Raw genomic sequence first — 15,006 nt, 5'->3', positions numbered from 1 at the left:
TCATTTCAGTGAATTCATAACTTTAAAAACGCACCCCTGTAAACTTGGAAATTTCGACTTACGATACTTTACGTAGGAGGGGTCGAAATATGATATTCACATAAAGTAAAATTCCAAATTTAAAAAATGTAATGTATTTTCTAAGTAAATATTTACAGATCAAAACCCACTTCTGGTTACTTACGTCTTTCTTAATTAGAGTTAACTTAATCGCAAAGTTTCAAAGGCTTGTGAATAAATTAATGCTGACAACTTAACAGTGATATTAATAAATGACATGTCAAACAATGTTGGTCTATATTTCACCGAGGAGAGTAAGATGGCAATAATTGCCAGTACATTATGTCTAATATCGATGGGTCCTAAGTATAGGGGCTAAACTAACAATTTGATCATTTTCTCTTTTTGTGGGAAATGCTTCATTTCATTATAATCTATAAGGTAGCGTTAAAACAAAATCAAACATATTCAACGAAACCTTGAAATACAAGGAAATCTTTGAAAATATAACAGACTGAAAGTTTGGAAGGCCCTTATACGTAGGACCCATATACATATACATATACTTATAATATTATATTTTATTGCTTTCTACATTGTTGGACTTAGGCCACATTTACCTCTAAGCCACTTAACACTGTGAACACTTAATGCGAATGAGCCTTGACCACGTTAGACTGACATTTCTGACGCCAAGCAGTAATGTGTTCCGGTTTCGAAGGGTAAGGGTGCTGGTGAAATTACTTGTCAACTTATGTCTCAGGGTGCCGGGCGCATCGGCAATGCCCCTCAGATTTTCGTGATTTAAAGCTCTGAGTGGCACTGCAACTGTTAGGGACAAGTGTGTCGCTTACTACCATTCACACGGCTTGTGTTAGTATTAAAAAAAGACATCCCTTTGTCTTGCAACATACGACACGGTCGAGCCTATTTAAGTATTTATTTATTTAGTATTCATGTATGTTACCGGGATAGATGTAAATGCGGCCTGGTGTTCTAAAAAGATTTAGTGGAACAATGACCTGAGCAAGTGATGGAAAAACTTCCTGGCCAGATCGTGTACTGCGGGCGCGAGGCGTTGCGCTAGTGGACGATGTGACGCGGACGGCGCCAAATAAGCGCCTAGAGCTGCTTGCGCGACAGCTTCGCCTAACACCAAGATAAGTCAATATGATGTGTCCACTGTTCCATCGTGTTAAGAATTCTGTAGGAAATTCAAATTGACTATATACAAAACACCGAACGACCAAATTGATTACTACTAGCTACTAACAATGTTCTGTAAACCATAACGCCACCACTAATGGTGTGTTTACACAGGGTCGACAGCCGTCCTTGGCAGTCTACTTCGTCTTGTCGAAGGAATTGCAGTCGACATAACCAGCGAGCCGACTTTTCTTGGGCAAGCGAATTCGTCTGACAAAGGCGACGCAATCAATGCGCTGTTTACACGTGAAATCGGAAAATCATAAATATAGGTAAGTTTATGCACATTTACGAGTACATAACAAATCGTTAAACAAACTGACCGCGTAAGTAGCTATTTCCCGGCTCGCGGTAGTTATTTTGTATTTATTGAGATTTTTTGTGAAATACCTCTACTAGTTATGTTATGATTATGAATACAAAGATCGAACACACAGACAAATCTCAATAAATACTTTTGATCGAAAAGCGACATCTGCTTCAGTTGTGATACCTGTAAAGGTATCGGCTGCGGTGATTGATGATGTGAGTGATGCGGTGAGAAGATTATTCAAAAATCTCTCACTAGCTAGATGTCCTAGAAAGCCAGTACAAAGATCTTTAACAAAAACACATAGGAGAATTTCGATGACTCGGTAACTGGACCCGTGGTTCAGATGGTTAGGCATTGCCACGGTGCAGCATGGACGTGGGTTCAAGTCCCACCGGGTCGACGACAAAAATTTTTTCTGTGTGTTCGATCTTTGTATTCATAATCATAACGTTGAAACTTGTTTGGTCGGCCGTCACTTGCCGAAAGCGATCGCCTCACAGTGATTAACACCTTGTCGACTCTGTCGAGTTCAGCAGCGTACTATGGCTGTCAATCTAGTCTTTGCTTTTAATGGGCAGATTCTTCGGCGCGCAAGCGCGGGCGCCTTGTCGGTCTAGTGTAAACGCGCCATTATTTTACAGATAATTTTGTCAGTATGTGAACTCTTGTGGTTGGACAATTTAAATTTCCTACAGTTTTCTTAATTCGAGAGGATAGGAGTTACATAATACGAAATGGTAATAACTGCGACTATGTCTGAAAATATAAATGGTCACTTTACGATGGACATGTTCACATGAATATACACCGATTAATTACAATTTCATAGGAAAATCCGTCGTGACGTGAAATTAAATTGTTAAACTTAAATTTTAAAATTAAATCACAACAATAATATTTTAGTAAAAGTCGTGCGCTCAGCTAGAGACTGGGCTTTATATTAGTAGTAGTAGAGCTCCTTGTGAAAGAGTTTGTCCAGGGAAGTACAGTAATGCCACCTTACCTATTTCTGCCCCCAAGCAGTAAAGTCAGCATTACTGTGTTCCGGTTTTGAAGGCTAAGAGAGTAAGGGTGCTGGTGAAATTTCAGGCACATGGGACTTGTCAACTTATGTCTCAGGGTGACAGGCGCAGTGGCAGTGCCCCTCAGATCTTTGTGATTTAAAGTACTGTAAAGTAGTGGCACTGCAAGTGTTATGGACAGGCGTGTAGCTTACCATCAGGCGCACAACTTGTTCGTCCCGTCACTTGATATTATAAAAAAAAGCATTGCAAAGCATCATTTTTAGATTTGCAAATTTGGATGCTACGTAAATGACGTAGGGTACAATTTCCAAGTTAGAACCAAAAGTGACTTACCACTCGCCTGTAGACCGGATCTAAGTGCGTCACACACTAGCCTGTTAACAACCCAAAGGCCCTCTGTTCCTTCTGTTTCCCAGTCGAGGGCCCTTAGCAGAGACACTGTGTTAGATGTCCGCCCAGCACGGGTCCATGCCTGTTATCAACATGTACAACATGGTAAGATGATGATTTGTCTAAAGTTCAGTAATTCAAATAATGCACTCACGTGCGTGTGTGCATTCTTTGCGAGGCTATCCCGGCACTAGGGAAACTCTGTGTCGCGGATAGAAATGGGAAAAACTGTTTATTTTTTAAACGTTAAAACGTTGAGCTTCTTTTAAAAAAGCGTGCTTTTCGCAACGCTTTTCACTTAAACGCTTTTTAGTTTGAAGCTTACAAAATCGTTTAGAAAAACGTATAAGTCTAAAAAGTCTGCCTTTTATGTAAAAAAAAACTTGCAACATTGTATTGTTAGTGAAAACAGCGTCAAAACAGACTAGACCACAAAAGATTTTGAGATAAGTAAGTTTATTTGTAAAATATGAGCTTTATTTTTATGTATAAAATTATTATTCACATTGACGAATAAATTTGTTTAGGAAACATAGATGGTGGGACTTGAAACATAAGCTCGTTGTTAACGCTTACGCTTAAATTGAAAAGTGTGCTTATTTTAAAAAGGAGACTTTTTAAGTGCTTTTCGTTTAAACGCCCACCTCTAGTCGCGGGTGCCATGAACACACACACATAGACAACCACAAATTACACCCGAACTCACGAGAGAAAAAATGTAGGCAAGACAAATATGTATTTCTCCCGGTTCAAGAATCGAAACCGGGACCTATGCGTGTCAGACCAACATGGCAGCTGAATGCTACGGAGGCAGTTCAGTTAAAGGTTTGACAGCAGGCGTTCAAATGATTAAATATATGGATAATAATATATTATTATCCAAGCTATAGCTTGATTAATAAACAATATTACGTAATTTTAATATTCTATTTACTTATACTTACCGTCAATAATCGAGGGTGCATAATTCGCAGTAAAGCAAGTGGTCCTCCACTAAATGAAGCTAAGATCAAAGGACCCGCTTTTGAGTTTTTGTTTGTTAAAAGTTGCAGGCGCCTATTGTCCCTGGAAGAAATTAATAATAGTTATTTGTTATGCAAGACTGCAAAGTTGTTATTTGCGCGAGTGCTTGTATTGAAACTTGAGCAAGAGAAGGAGACTAAAATTGAACGAGGGAAGCGAGTGGTAAACAAAATAGCATCCTGAGCGTAGCGAGGGTTTCAAGACACGAGACGCAAAACAACTTTACTGCCGAGCGAAACACACAACTTTTCACCACTCTATAGCGAGTAAAATAATAGATGAAAGAAAAACAGTTGAACTGGAACAAATCAGTTTTAATAAACAAAGTTAGTTATGGTCTCAATTGTCAATAAGAATAAAACATACCAACGGATTCATATTACATAAATAATGTGCGACAAATCGCGTAGTTGAATGTTTTTCAATCTTTTTCCAATCTTAGCATCCTTCGTTTCCTATGGTTTCATTACAGGCACTCGCGTCGAACAGTCTTGCATAACAAATAATTATCTATATTTAACAGCTTTTTCATTTTGGTATCCTGAAGCCATTCATTACGTCTTGTATTTAAGATCGATCTGTTGCTGCCAAACTTGCATGCTCATGGCAAATGTAAGGTAAGTAGCACACATAAAGAGCTTTCTTAAGTTTTTAGTCTCACCGTAAATAAGTAGTGAAATCAAGACATTTAGTATGGTGGTGGAGCAAGGAGAGCGCACGATCGTAACACTGCAGTCGGCCTGCTTCCTCTGCAGCCACTATAAGTTCTCCAGCCCATCGTATGTCCGTTGCGATCTGTATTTTTAACGATAAAATAAAATAAAAACAATAGTTTTTCACATTATTGTATAGCTAAGATGTAAGTGAAACATGGTTAATAGAAAACGAAATTCAATGAAAAATACTTACAAATCCAGCTCTAACAGAGTGAGTTAATCCAGCAACATGATGCACTACATGTAATGAACCGTCTATACACGCAGCCAACAGGCGCGCATCACACGGAGACCTCCGTACTATCCGGACAGGCGCCGATAGTGACACCGACGTCAATGTTTCACGTAAGGTTGAAAGTTTTATTGTTCGGTCTTCGACGGGTATGTCGTAAAGCAGCCAGTTTAAGGTTACACCAGTCTGAAGTTGAAAATGAGCAATGGTTAATTGTCTAATAGTCATGTTCATGTGATGTTGTACCACCAGAATTTACTAGTGCTTTCTTTTATATGAGACTACAATTTGGTTGTTATATTATGTCAGAAATTAATTCCATAATTGTATATTTAACAGAATTAGGTTAAAATCACATGACGACTGTAACTACCTAAGTGTCAAGGTAACGTGGACCCATAAATAACGTGACCATACGTCCCACTTAGAGCGGGAATGTTTTGCTTTTAAGTTTCGTATCCCGCTGTCCCCCAAATAATTGTATTATAGTCATATGTTGTACCACCAGAATCTACTAGTGCTTTCTTTTATATGAGACGACAATTTGTTTGTTATATTAATTCCACAGTTGGATTTCATATTTAACAGAATTAGGTTAAAATCACATGATGATTGTAACTACCTAAGTGTCAAGGTAAAATGAGATCTATAAGTAACCGTACATCCCGCTTTTGGCGGGAAAGTCCCGCTTTTAAGCTTCTCTCCAAAAAACTTACAAATGATGAATGCTTTGACTAAATAGGACACAATAAAATAAAAACAATGGCGTGAAGGCTTAAAATATACAGACTACACAACATTAGTTTTTTATTTTTTTAATCATTAAACATTTCGTAACTATCATAAACATGGTGTTGTATTTTTAAAAACTATAATTAGTAAATTTAAAGGTGTCCAGTCCCGAGGAAAAAGTAATGGTCACATTATCCATAATAGATGTTTTGACGTATTTCGACCACACAGAAAATCTGTTTTACGACGTTAAAAATACGATTTGAACTTGGTTTTTTAATAGATAAGTTGAAGACTTAGCTTTATTTGCTAAAAAGGTATAATTTTATTTACAGTAAGAGAGTATTTTATTTGTAAAAGGCTTATGTTTAAACATAGTGTACTGAAATTCTAGGCGCATCTCTCCGCGTTTACCTTACACGCTTCAAAACTTACGCAACCACGATATCATTCCGCATCGATATATAAGTTTATAAGGATAGTTTATAGAAAACACAATGTTCAAATTGTCATCCCTTACCTTATGTCCAGTTAACTGTTCTACAATATGAACAGCACTGTTTGATTTGTATGATAGTTCTGCGGACAGAGTATCATTCTCCAGTTGATGATATGCTATCAGAGTAACTTGTTGCCTACAAATAAATGAGAAATTATTTAGTATAACATAGAAACTATAACAGACCAGATTTATAAAATAGTTTTACATACAGATTTTCAAGAGCTTCATATCATACTACAAAATGGAAATCTTTCAAATGGTAACACCGGGTAGCTATGCACATACAAGAAGTTAGTTATACGGCTATGGGACACGAAGGGAAAGTACTATAGATATTGTAGATAAGATATTTTGCTTCATGAAGCAATTAATTAAAGCAATTAATACTTAAAGGAAAAAAAGGAAAAAGGAAAAAGCAATTAATACTTAAAGGAATGAATCCTTAAAGTTGTCCCTTTTGATTGACATTATAAGCACACACTAAATTTTCTCTCACATTTCGTGGGTTTGATTTTCAGATGAGATGAGCAACTTTTCAAGTCTTTGAATGCAGTATTACATATGTACTTTAGAAAAGAATGTCAGGAAGTAAAATCTCCTATCCACAACATTTAAAGTACTTTCCCTCCGAGTGCCATAGCAGTTGGACATTTTATTAAGTAGCTCTTGAGTAAAATTGTTTTATAATTCACCTTATTCTACACTTACTGTCTCTTACTATTCAAAATGATGATAAAAAACATACCCGTGTATCTGATATAAATGCATATTGGCAAGATCTTCTAAAACAGGACTCCATGGTGCTGGTTCTGCACAGGTAGCAGCCCACATGAGCACTCTTACTCCTGTACTGGTCTCAGATGAAAAGACATGCCTTTCTGCTCTCCGGACTCCACCTCCTAGCTCTATAAACTAAGAAAAATTTGTTTTTAAATACAAAATGCTAAAGTAAAACTTAAAGTGACACATTTTTGAGTGAGGTTTATATAATATAAACGATTGTTTTATAAATGATTAAATGTGATATGGTTACACGCAAAATAAGCGCCAGGATGTCGAGTTGCGTTCCACAGCCTGTTACACCATACCATACTAGGTCATATGGCTGCAATGTTTTTGTGTAAATAAAATTAGCAAGTTTATTGAAAATTATTATTTAGTTCTTAGTATTTTAAATTACTAGAACAAGATTTACATCTAATCGCACTAATCTTAAATATGTATTGTTAAACCAATGCTTAAATTGATAAGAAACTTTTAACAGTGTATTAAGAGTGTCTTTTGCATTGCAAGCATTGGTTTAAGACATACTTAAGTATAGTGCAAGTGGACAGGACTAGGCTTTACTTGAAGATAAAAAGCAGGTTGCATCTTTTTACAATTTGGTAAGTAACCTAATAAATGAAAAGGACTGTAAGCTATGGGTTTAGCTTGTTTTAAAATTGCAAACATGCATTTTTTATAATGGAAAACCAGAGCCTTCTTTACTTGCAAGTGTGGATCCCTATCAGTAATACGGCAAGGTTGGTTGCAGTTTGTTTTTCCAAAGGTGATCAATGTGGCAGTGCGGTCTCCATGGAGTAACAATAGGTGAGTCTTGCTAAAAACAACTGCAATATAAAAGACTATTTATTATGGTGAACAATGATAAACCAATTTGTTTACAAAATTTCAACTCAATGTGAATTGACTCCAAAAGTAAAATGCTACACAATTTTGCTTTCTTACAACTCAACTTACCACTAGACACTGCTTGGCTTGACAATCTTCCCACACAGTACCTATCAAATAATATTTGAGTTACATCCAAAGTTTCAGGCTTAATAGTGAGGTAAGCTATGGCACCTGACGAGAACATTATCGTGATGAGAGAATCGTTCGTCCAGTTGCAGAAAACGACACTAAGGTCGCGTAGTTTCGATTCGAGTTGGCGTAGTTGTTTGGGGCGTAAAGACCGCCACTGCCCGCCTCTACGCTCATGGAAATTCTTTTTCCCAATGTCGTATACAGATTCGTCCACTTTTTTCTTCGTCTCATACCTGCAAAATTCAAGAAAACCAGATTTAAAGCACTCACTGACATGGCATCGTATAAGTAAACAAAAGTGTTAGCACAACCTACTTAAAACTTTTAAAGTCGCCGTTTTTCAAATGAAGGTTTTCGTCGCAAGTAAAAAACTTCACTTCGTAATTAAGCATTATTAGTATTCATTATACTATACACATTTTCACCACTTTATGTTTTAATTTAAACAATTCAACTATAAAACTAGATGTACAACTTTCTAATAAAATAAATATGAACGATAAACGCGACACGAGTTTGACATTGACTTACTTCTTTTTTTTAAAATTTATTAAGGCTTTGGCAAAGCCTGATTAAATTCAAAAAAAACATGAAGTATTACAATTATTATAGAGTTTTAAATGTAATTAAAAAAATAAAACTAACTACTGCAGTATGAAAGTTAAAAAAAAAGAAATTAATTATAAACAACTTACACTATTTTAAAAGTGGTATTTATAAATTCAAATATTACATTATATAAACTTTTGTGCTTTAAAAGCTCCTGTACAGTACTGGGAATTGTTTTATATTCGAGAATGTCTTGAGTTAAATAAATAAGTAACAGATGTTGTAAAGAAAATTGTGGGCAGTCAAAAAACAAATGATTCACAATGAATTGGTCACACTAATTATGGGAACAATATGTATACATAACGAGTTAGTATTTAACTTTAACCCAAATAAATGTGCAGAGATCTTACAATGCCTACTTACCTATGCGAAGTCTGTTAGAGTCGTTAAATCTCTACCTATAGATATATGCGGGATATCTCTCAAATCAAGCCTTGGTTGAAGGCACCAGGACTATCTCCACAAGACACTTTCCTTTAACTTCTCTTGTAAAATTTAGAGTGAGACACCATCTTTTGATCATATTTTCCTTAAGGCATAAAACCAAGTCTGAATGAGGAACTTTAAAATCACAATAGTCTACATTTTCTGTCGATTTTGCTAGGGTATCGACTAGTTCATTTCCAATTATACCGGAATGTCCCGGTACCCAACAGAACTCTATAGTGAAACCTTTATTGCACAATTCCTTAACTAGGTTTCTTAAGTAGTAAATGAAGTAATTAACACGGTTATCAATGATCTTTCTTTGATTCTTCAATAACAACAATGCACTCAAAGAATCGGACAAAATCAAATACTTAGAATTACTAAAGTTAGAATTTAAAATATAGTTTATGGCATAAATCATTGCCAATATATATATATATATATATATGTATATCTTATAGATCATTGACGTAAATATACCAATAAATTTATACAAAATATTTCCACCCCACCCACCCACCAAATAGACATACAAAAACGATTGAAGTATCTGTGGTGTCAATGATATTAATATGTCCGTGGATATTACACTTATAGACAATTATGCTCACTATGTGGTGTGGTACGTGGAATTTCAAAATGGCCACCGTAATATAACGATTTCCCGAGAAAAAATGTCTAAAAATAAAATGATTGAATTTTTTTATTTATATAAAATCTAAAATCTGGCAGTGTGGCCTATTAAACGAAGGACGAATTTAACTACTTTAAAATAAAAACTGAGAAAAACTACAAAACGTCCTCTAATACTTTCGAAACTTTGAATGTGTCAAAAATATTTATATAAGAATTTATAACCTTGCACTTTGCATGTTGTGTTATAATTTGGTTAAATATTTTGTTAAGTAATTAACTAGGTATATCTACATTTTTTTAATTAGCATTAACTTTTCTAGTTAGTAAATAACGAATTCTTTTATTATAATAAAACAACGTTTAGTCTTGTGATACATGCTGAAAAGTACTCTATCATTTCTTTCTACTTTTTGATACTTAGATACCTACTCTAAGTTATAAAGCGCGTCTCGTGGGTTTACTATATGTAATTCCTTACATGATTTGAAACAAACTGACTTCATTCGCGTTATATACACTTCCGGGCACATAATTCGAGCCACCACGCATTTTCAGTATTAAGTGCCTTAAGCTTAAACAATGTTTGATTGATCAAAAACTATTACACAAATTTGAAACTAGCATACTAAACTTCTTTTCCTAAGGCCTTGTTGGGAATTTGGATTTGCAAAGCCGAGGGAAAACTTTTTCTTCGATGATAACACTATTTGTATTCTAGCCCTTTACGACAAAAATGCGAGGTGGCGCGAATTATGTGTCGGGGAGTATATTTAGTTTAGTTATTTACGGTTTTGTTTATTCAATTAAGCGACTGTGAGTTTTTTTTTATAAAAAACCAATTACATTCCCTGGGCTGAATAGGTATATTTTTGTAAGTACAGAGCCAACTTACTGAAGGTAGGTATGTTGGTTAAACCCGAGACGTAATATTTTATGTCCTTCCCCACAAAAGTAATTTTTTTAAAGTTTTTTTTTTTGACGGGGGGAAATCTTTATGGATACCCCTGAGCCCAGGGAGATTCAGGGGTTATGTGGGGACTCTCCCTCCACACTGGAAGGCCTACCCCACTAAAACCACACCTTGTTTCCCTCTCGCCGGTTGAGTCGGCTGGGATCAGTGAACATTCACCACGACGCCGCCCGGAGCATGCTAAAGCCTGACCCTGTGTGGACACGACACGAATTTCGTGTTGTGTGCACGGGCGCTTAGACTACGAAAACCAAATGACATTTTATATTGACGTCATTGAGTTTTTAATTGTAAGTCAATGATTGACGTATATAAATTAGACTTTATTTTATTTTTTCCATCCTCTAAGGCTCAACTCACACTGGCGCACAGTCGTAGCGTCGCGTCGTGGCCTGGTTTTCAACTACAACGCTTGGCGACACGCGTCGCTGCGCGACAAACGCTCGCATCAGTGCGCCCGGATCACTGTGTGGTCGCCGACAGACGCCGCTGACACCTGACAAGTGACGCGCGAAGCCGCTTGACTGCATCCACGACGCCCGTTTCCATATTTGCATAACATAAATTTGTGCCTTAATAATGGGAAAATAGAGATGAATATATTATAGTCGAAAAACAAGACGCGTCGCGACGCTTCTACTCTGCGCCAGTATGAGTTGAGCCTATTGCTAAAGGTAACCTAAGCTAGCGTGGAAAAGGTTTTTGAAATTCGAACTTGACGATGGACTGTGTACACCACCTAACATTTCGATGAAAAAAAAGAAACAATGATACGTGCAGCTACGCGATTTGTCGTTACAAATCCATTGGTATATTTTATTCTTATTATTGTTGACATTAAATTGACAATGATAACTAATTCTGTTTATTATAACTGATTTGTTATAGTTGAACTGTTTTTTTTTTCATCTACCATTTTCCTCGCCGCCTGTAGTGAGGTGAAAAAATTGTGTGTTTCGCTCGGCAGCAAAGCTCTACTACGCTCAGGATTCTATTTTTGTCTCTTTAATCTTAGGCTCCTTCGCTTGCTCAGGTTTCAATACAAGCACTCGCGTCAAACAACAACTTTGCAGCCTTGCGTAACAAATAACCTTAGAGCATATAGGACTGGAGGCATCATCGACTCGCAGTCCCCTCTGTCAAGGTACAAGCAAAAAAAAATCCATCGCACAATAAATAGTACTTCCAAATCGATGTTTTTTCATTTCCATTATCGAATTCACCGCGTCAAGTACTCCATAAAATATACATATGTGGCAGAAAATTTTGTTCGAGAAATAACGCTAATAGCGCCTCCCGTCCTATATGCTCTAAACAAATAACTTAATTTTCGAAATCTCTGACTACTCAAATACAGATACACTGGGTCAATGTTTTTCATTGTTTGTTGTTTACTGTAAAAGTTGTTGTCATTTTGTTGCTGTGTTGTATGATTCACTTGGCCTAGATATACAATTTGATATTTGCGACCTCTACTAATAAAAATTGTATGAGAAGAAACGTGGAATAGGTAAATAAACATACCTATATTTATCCAACTAGCTGGCGCTCATATACTCAGTTAAACTTTACATAGCTTGGAATTATATTAATTAATTTCTGGTAAGCGCCGTGCAAATGTGTGTCTTGTGTTGTATACGAACAACCGGCAACTAGAAGCAAAGAATTTGAAATCGACACAGTCGCTGGTTGTGGCAACCGGACGAAGTCGCCGGTTGCGACTGTCGAACACTGTCGCCGATCGCGGCAATTGTATGACAATACAATATGGATATTCGCTTCTAGTTGCCGATTGCTTGTATGTAAGGCGATTAACACATTGCACCGCGCCTTGCGACACGGTGCGCGGGACTCGGAACACGCGCGCGGTAGCCTCCGCCACCGCAGGAGACGCAGATCTGCGTCAACGTGCGGTTTAATCTGTGCGGGGGCAGCACTTAAAGTACTCGCTTCGTAGTTGATCGCTGTAGTGATTGTACATGTAGGTGAGATCCTTCTTTGACAAGAATGGTTAATAATACAGAACCTACTTCAGGGCGCTGCAGTTATACTGTCTATTTGGTTTTTGTTTACTCAAATAAAAAGACACCGAAGATAAAATTCAACTTCATTACAAAGATTTAAGAATATATGAAGATTAATATTTCGTTTGGCGCGGTGCAGTGTGTTAATCGCCTATCACAAGACACACGTTTGAAGGTTAACAAATGCGTTCTTAGAATATTTGACCGAACGGGTAACATAGCACAAACCCGAATTTCTTTTTTCCGAATTTCGTTACTCCGAAAACGGTTCGACTTTTTTTCATTAGTGCGATGACAGTTTTGGTATAAATTTGCAACATATAAATGTGTTACAGCAGAAGTATCGTTTGTCCGAAAACCTATTATTAGAATCATTATTACACAGACGTATTCTTTGGGCAGAAGTTTGTTTGGTCTAATTATGTTTGTTATACTGTCTGTTTTCCATATAATTTAGATTGCTTAAAATTCGTTTCGACAAAATTATTATTCTTTGATAAAATTGTACCGCCATACAATTTTAACGTCATTCATTCATTTTATTTAAGAGCCATGCTCTTGTCGGTGTAGCCTCCTCCACTCCTCACGGTCCATAGCCAACTCCTTGACCTCCCTGTAACTGCTCACATTAACCTTTCTTTTTATTTGGTCACAGAATGCCATTCTCGGTCTTCCTCTCTGTCTCCTTCCTTCCATCTTTCACAATTTTAACGTACAGCTCCAAAATTCTGGACTGCACTTTGCTTGTGCAGTGTTTCTGAAATGTAATTAAAAACAATGGTCTAAAGTATTCAATAAATAACGTATAACTGAATCGAGGCGAGTACCAGAGCCGAATTTGTTTGCATTTCCTGGCTAGGTCGACCCCTTCTTGTGGGTTTAGGTTAGGGAAGTATATGAAAAACGCACGAACCGAGCGAGAGAAGCGAGCGTGTCGCGGCAGCCAGCGGCCGGCGAGTGCCAAAGCCGAATTTGTTTGCATTACCTAGACGGTACGGCCATCTGAGGGTTTAGGTTAGGTTAGTGTATGAAAAAGATCCGAACGGGCGAAGCGAGCGACTACAATTCGATCAAATTAACTTGCACCTTGTTTACCATATTTTCTAAGGACGGGAGGTGCTTTAAGTTGACGAGTTGTATTGTGCGACACGTTGTAAGACATTTAATATCTGTAATAACAAATAATATAACAAAAGTGTATCATGGATATCGTTTTTTCAATAAATAAAAATGTTTGATTAGGTACATTGGTCATACGGTTTGTTGGAGAAATAAAAATCTGGAAACGAATAACTTGTACTATATGTGTATAACTATATGTTAAAATAGTGAATCATTAAATGGTGTAATGAAAAAAACCGTAAAGTGTTTTCGGACAAATGAAACAAAATCTATTCAATAAAAGTCTAAAGGTTTTCGGACAAACAAAATTCTGTAAATCACGTTTCTAGCTTGTGATACACCAAACGTTCTCCAATACAATGTAATGATGTGGCAGAGAATCACACCTGCTCTCAAACTGGAGAATTCTAGAGCAACGGAATTCATTCTGAGGCACTAATCAGAATACTCAGACTATAATAAATTTAGAAAAGTTTATTTTTCAAATTGTTTAATTGAAAACAGTTTCAATTCCAATCGCGAGAGCCTAAGAAATCGATATTACTTACCTAAATGTACCTACTTGTCATTTAATTTAGGACCGTAGTTGGAAGGAAGATAATCAAATAATCTGATTATCTTTATTCGTATTAATTAGGTAGATACCTATTCTCGATATTAATTTGAGCAATAACATAAACCACAAGTAATAGGTATATCAATAAATTATATAATATAACAGAAAGCTAATCGTATTTATCAATTATTATGACTTCAAGTTATATTTAGGTAAAATAAATTACAATTATAATAATTAAAATTCTATACGTTGGAAGGTTTATTGTCGAACTTGATATTCTTCAAAGCGAAGCTTGCAATAACAGTAGTTATTTGCGTTGGCTTTGAAGACTTGGGAAAATGCTTCCGTGGTCAGAAATCAGAAAACAGAAATCAGAAACATTTATTGTATGAATTGGTAAAATAAAGGTGTTACTTACAAGTAATTAGATCCACAATTCTTACTCAATTCAGGCGTACAATGTCTTAAAATTACAATTCAATTAAAATTTATTATAACCGAAGTAATTGTCAACAAACTGAAATTGTAATTAAGTTTATTATACAATTGTCAAATATTTGAAGTCTTTATGCAAAATTCATTACGATTGTAAAAAACGTTGTCAATTAACAGTTTTTTTGATAAGCTCTAGATTTATCACCATTTAAACATTTTATTTCAATTGGCAGTCTGTTATAAATTCTGATAGGTGCTGCGGTCAAAGGTCGTG

The 15,006-nt window shown here is 36.2% G+C and overlaps 1 protein-coding gene across 1 annotated transcript; it reads right to left on the bottom strand.

Annotated features, from left to right (window-relative positions):
* Nucleotides 1-806: 806 nt before the first annotated feature.
* LOC113227038 (WD repeat-containing and planar cell polarity effector protein fritz) lies at nucleotides 807-8,442 on the bottom strand. Its single transcript, XM_026459902.1, has 10 exons — nucleotides 8,261-8,442; nucleotides 7,880-8,178; nucleotides 7,628-7,749; nucleotides 6,885-7,051; nucleotides 6,158-6,272; nucleotides 4,867-5,091; nucleotides 4,619-4,752; nucleotides 3,879-3,999; nucleotides 2,878-3,016; nucleotides 807-1,149 (listed from the first exon to the last, which is right to left on the bottom strand). The coding sequence occupies exons 1-10, from the start codon at nucleotides 8,335-8,337 to the stop codon at nucleotides 1,007-1,009; spliced, it is 1,542 nt and encodes a 513-aa protein (XP_026315687.1). The 5' UTR covers nucleotides 8,338-8,442; the 3' UTR covers nucleotides 807-1,006.
* Between the last annotated feature and the right edge of the window lie 6,564 nt (nucleotides 8,443-15,006).

Source organism: Hyposmocoma kahamanoa, unplaced genomic scaffold (assembly GCF_003589595.1).
Source record: "Hyposmocoma kahamanoa isolate Upper Pololo Valley unplaced genomic scaffold, ASM358959v1 202, whole genome shotgun sequence".
Classification (NCBI taxonomy): Eukaryota; Metazoa; Arthropoda; class Insecta; order Lepidoptera; family Cosmopterigidae; genus Hyposmocoma; species Hyposmocoma kahamanoa.
Note: the sequence above shows the minus strand (reverse complement) of the source record. Positions and strands in the feature narration are given on the sequence as shown.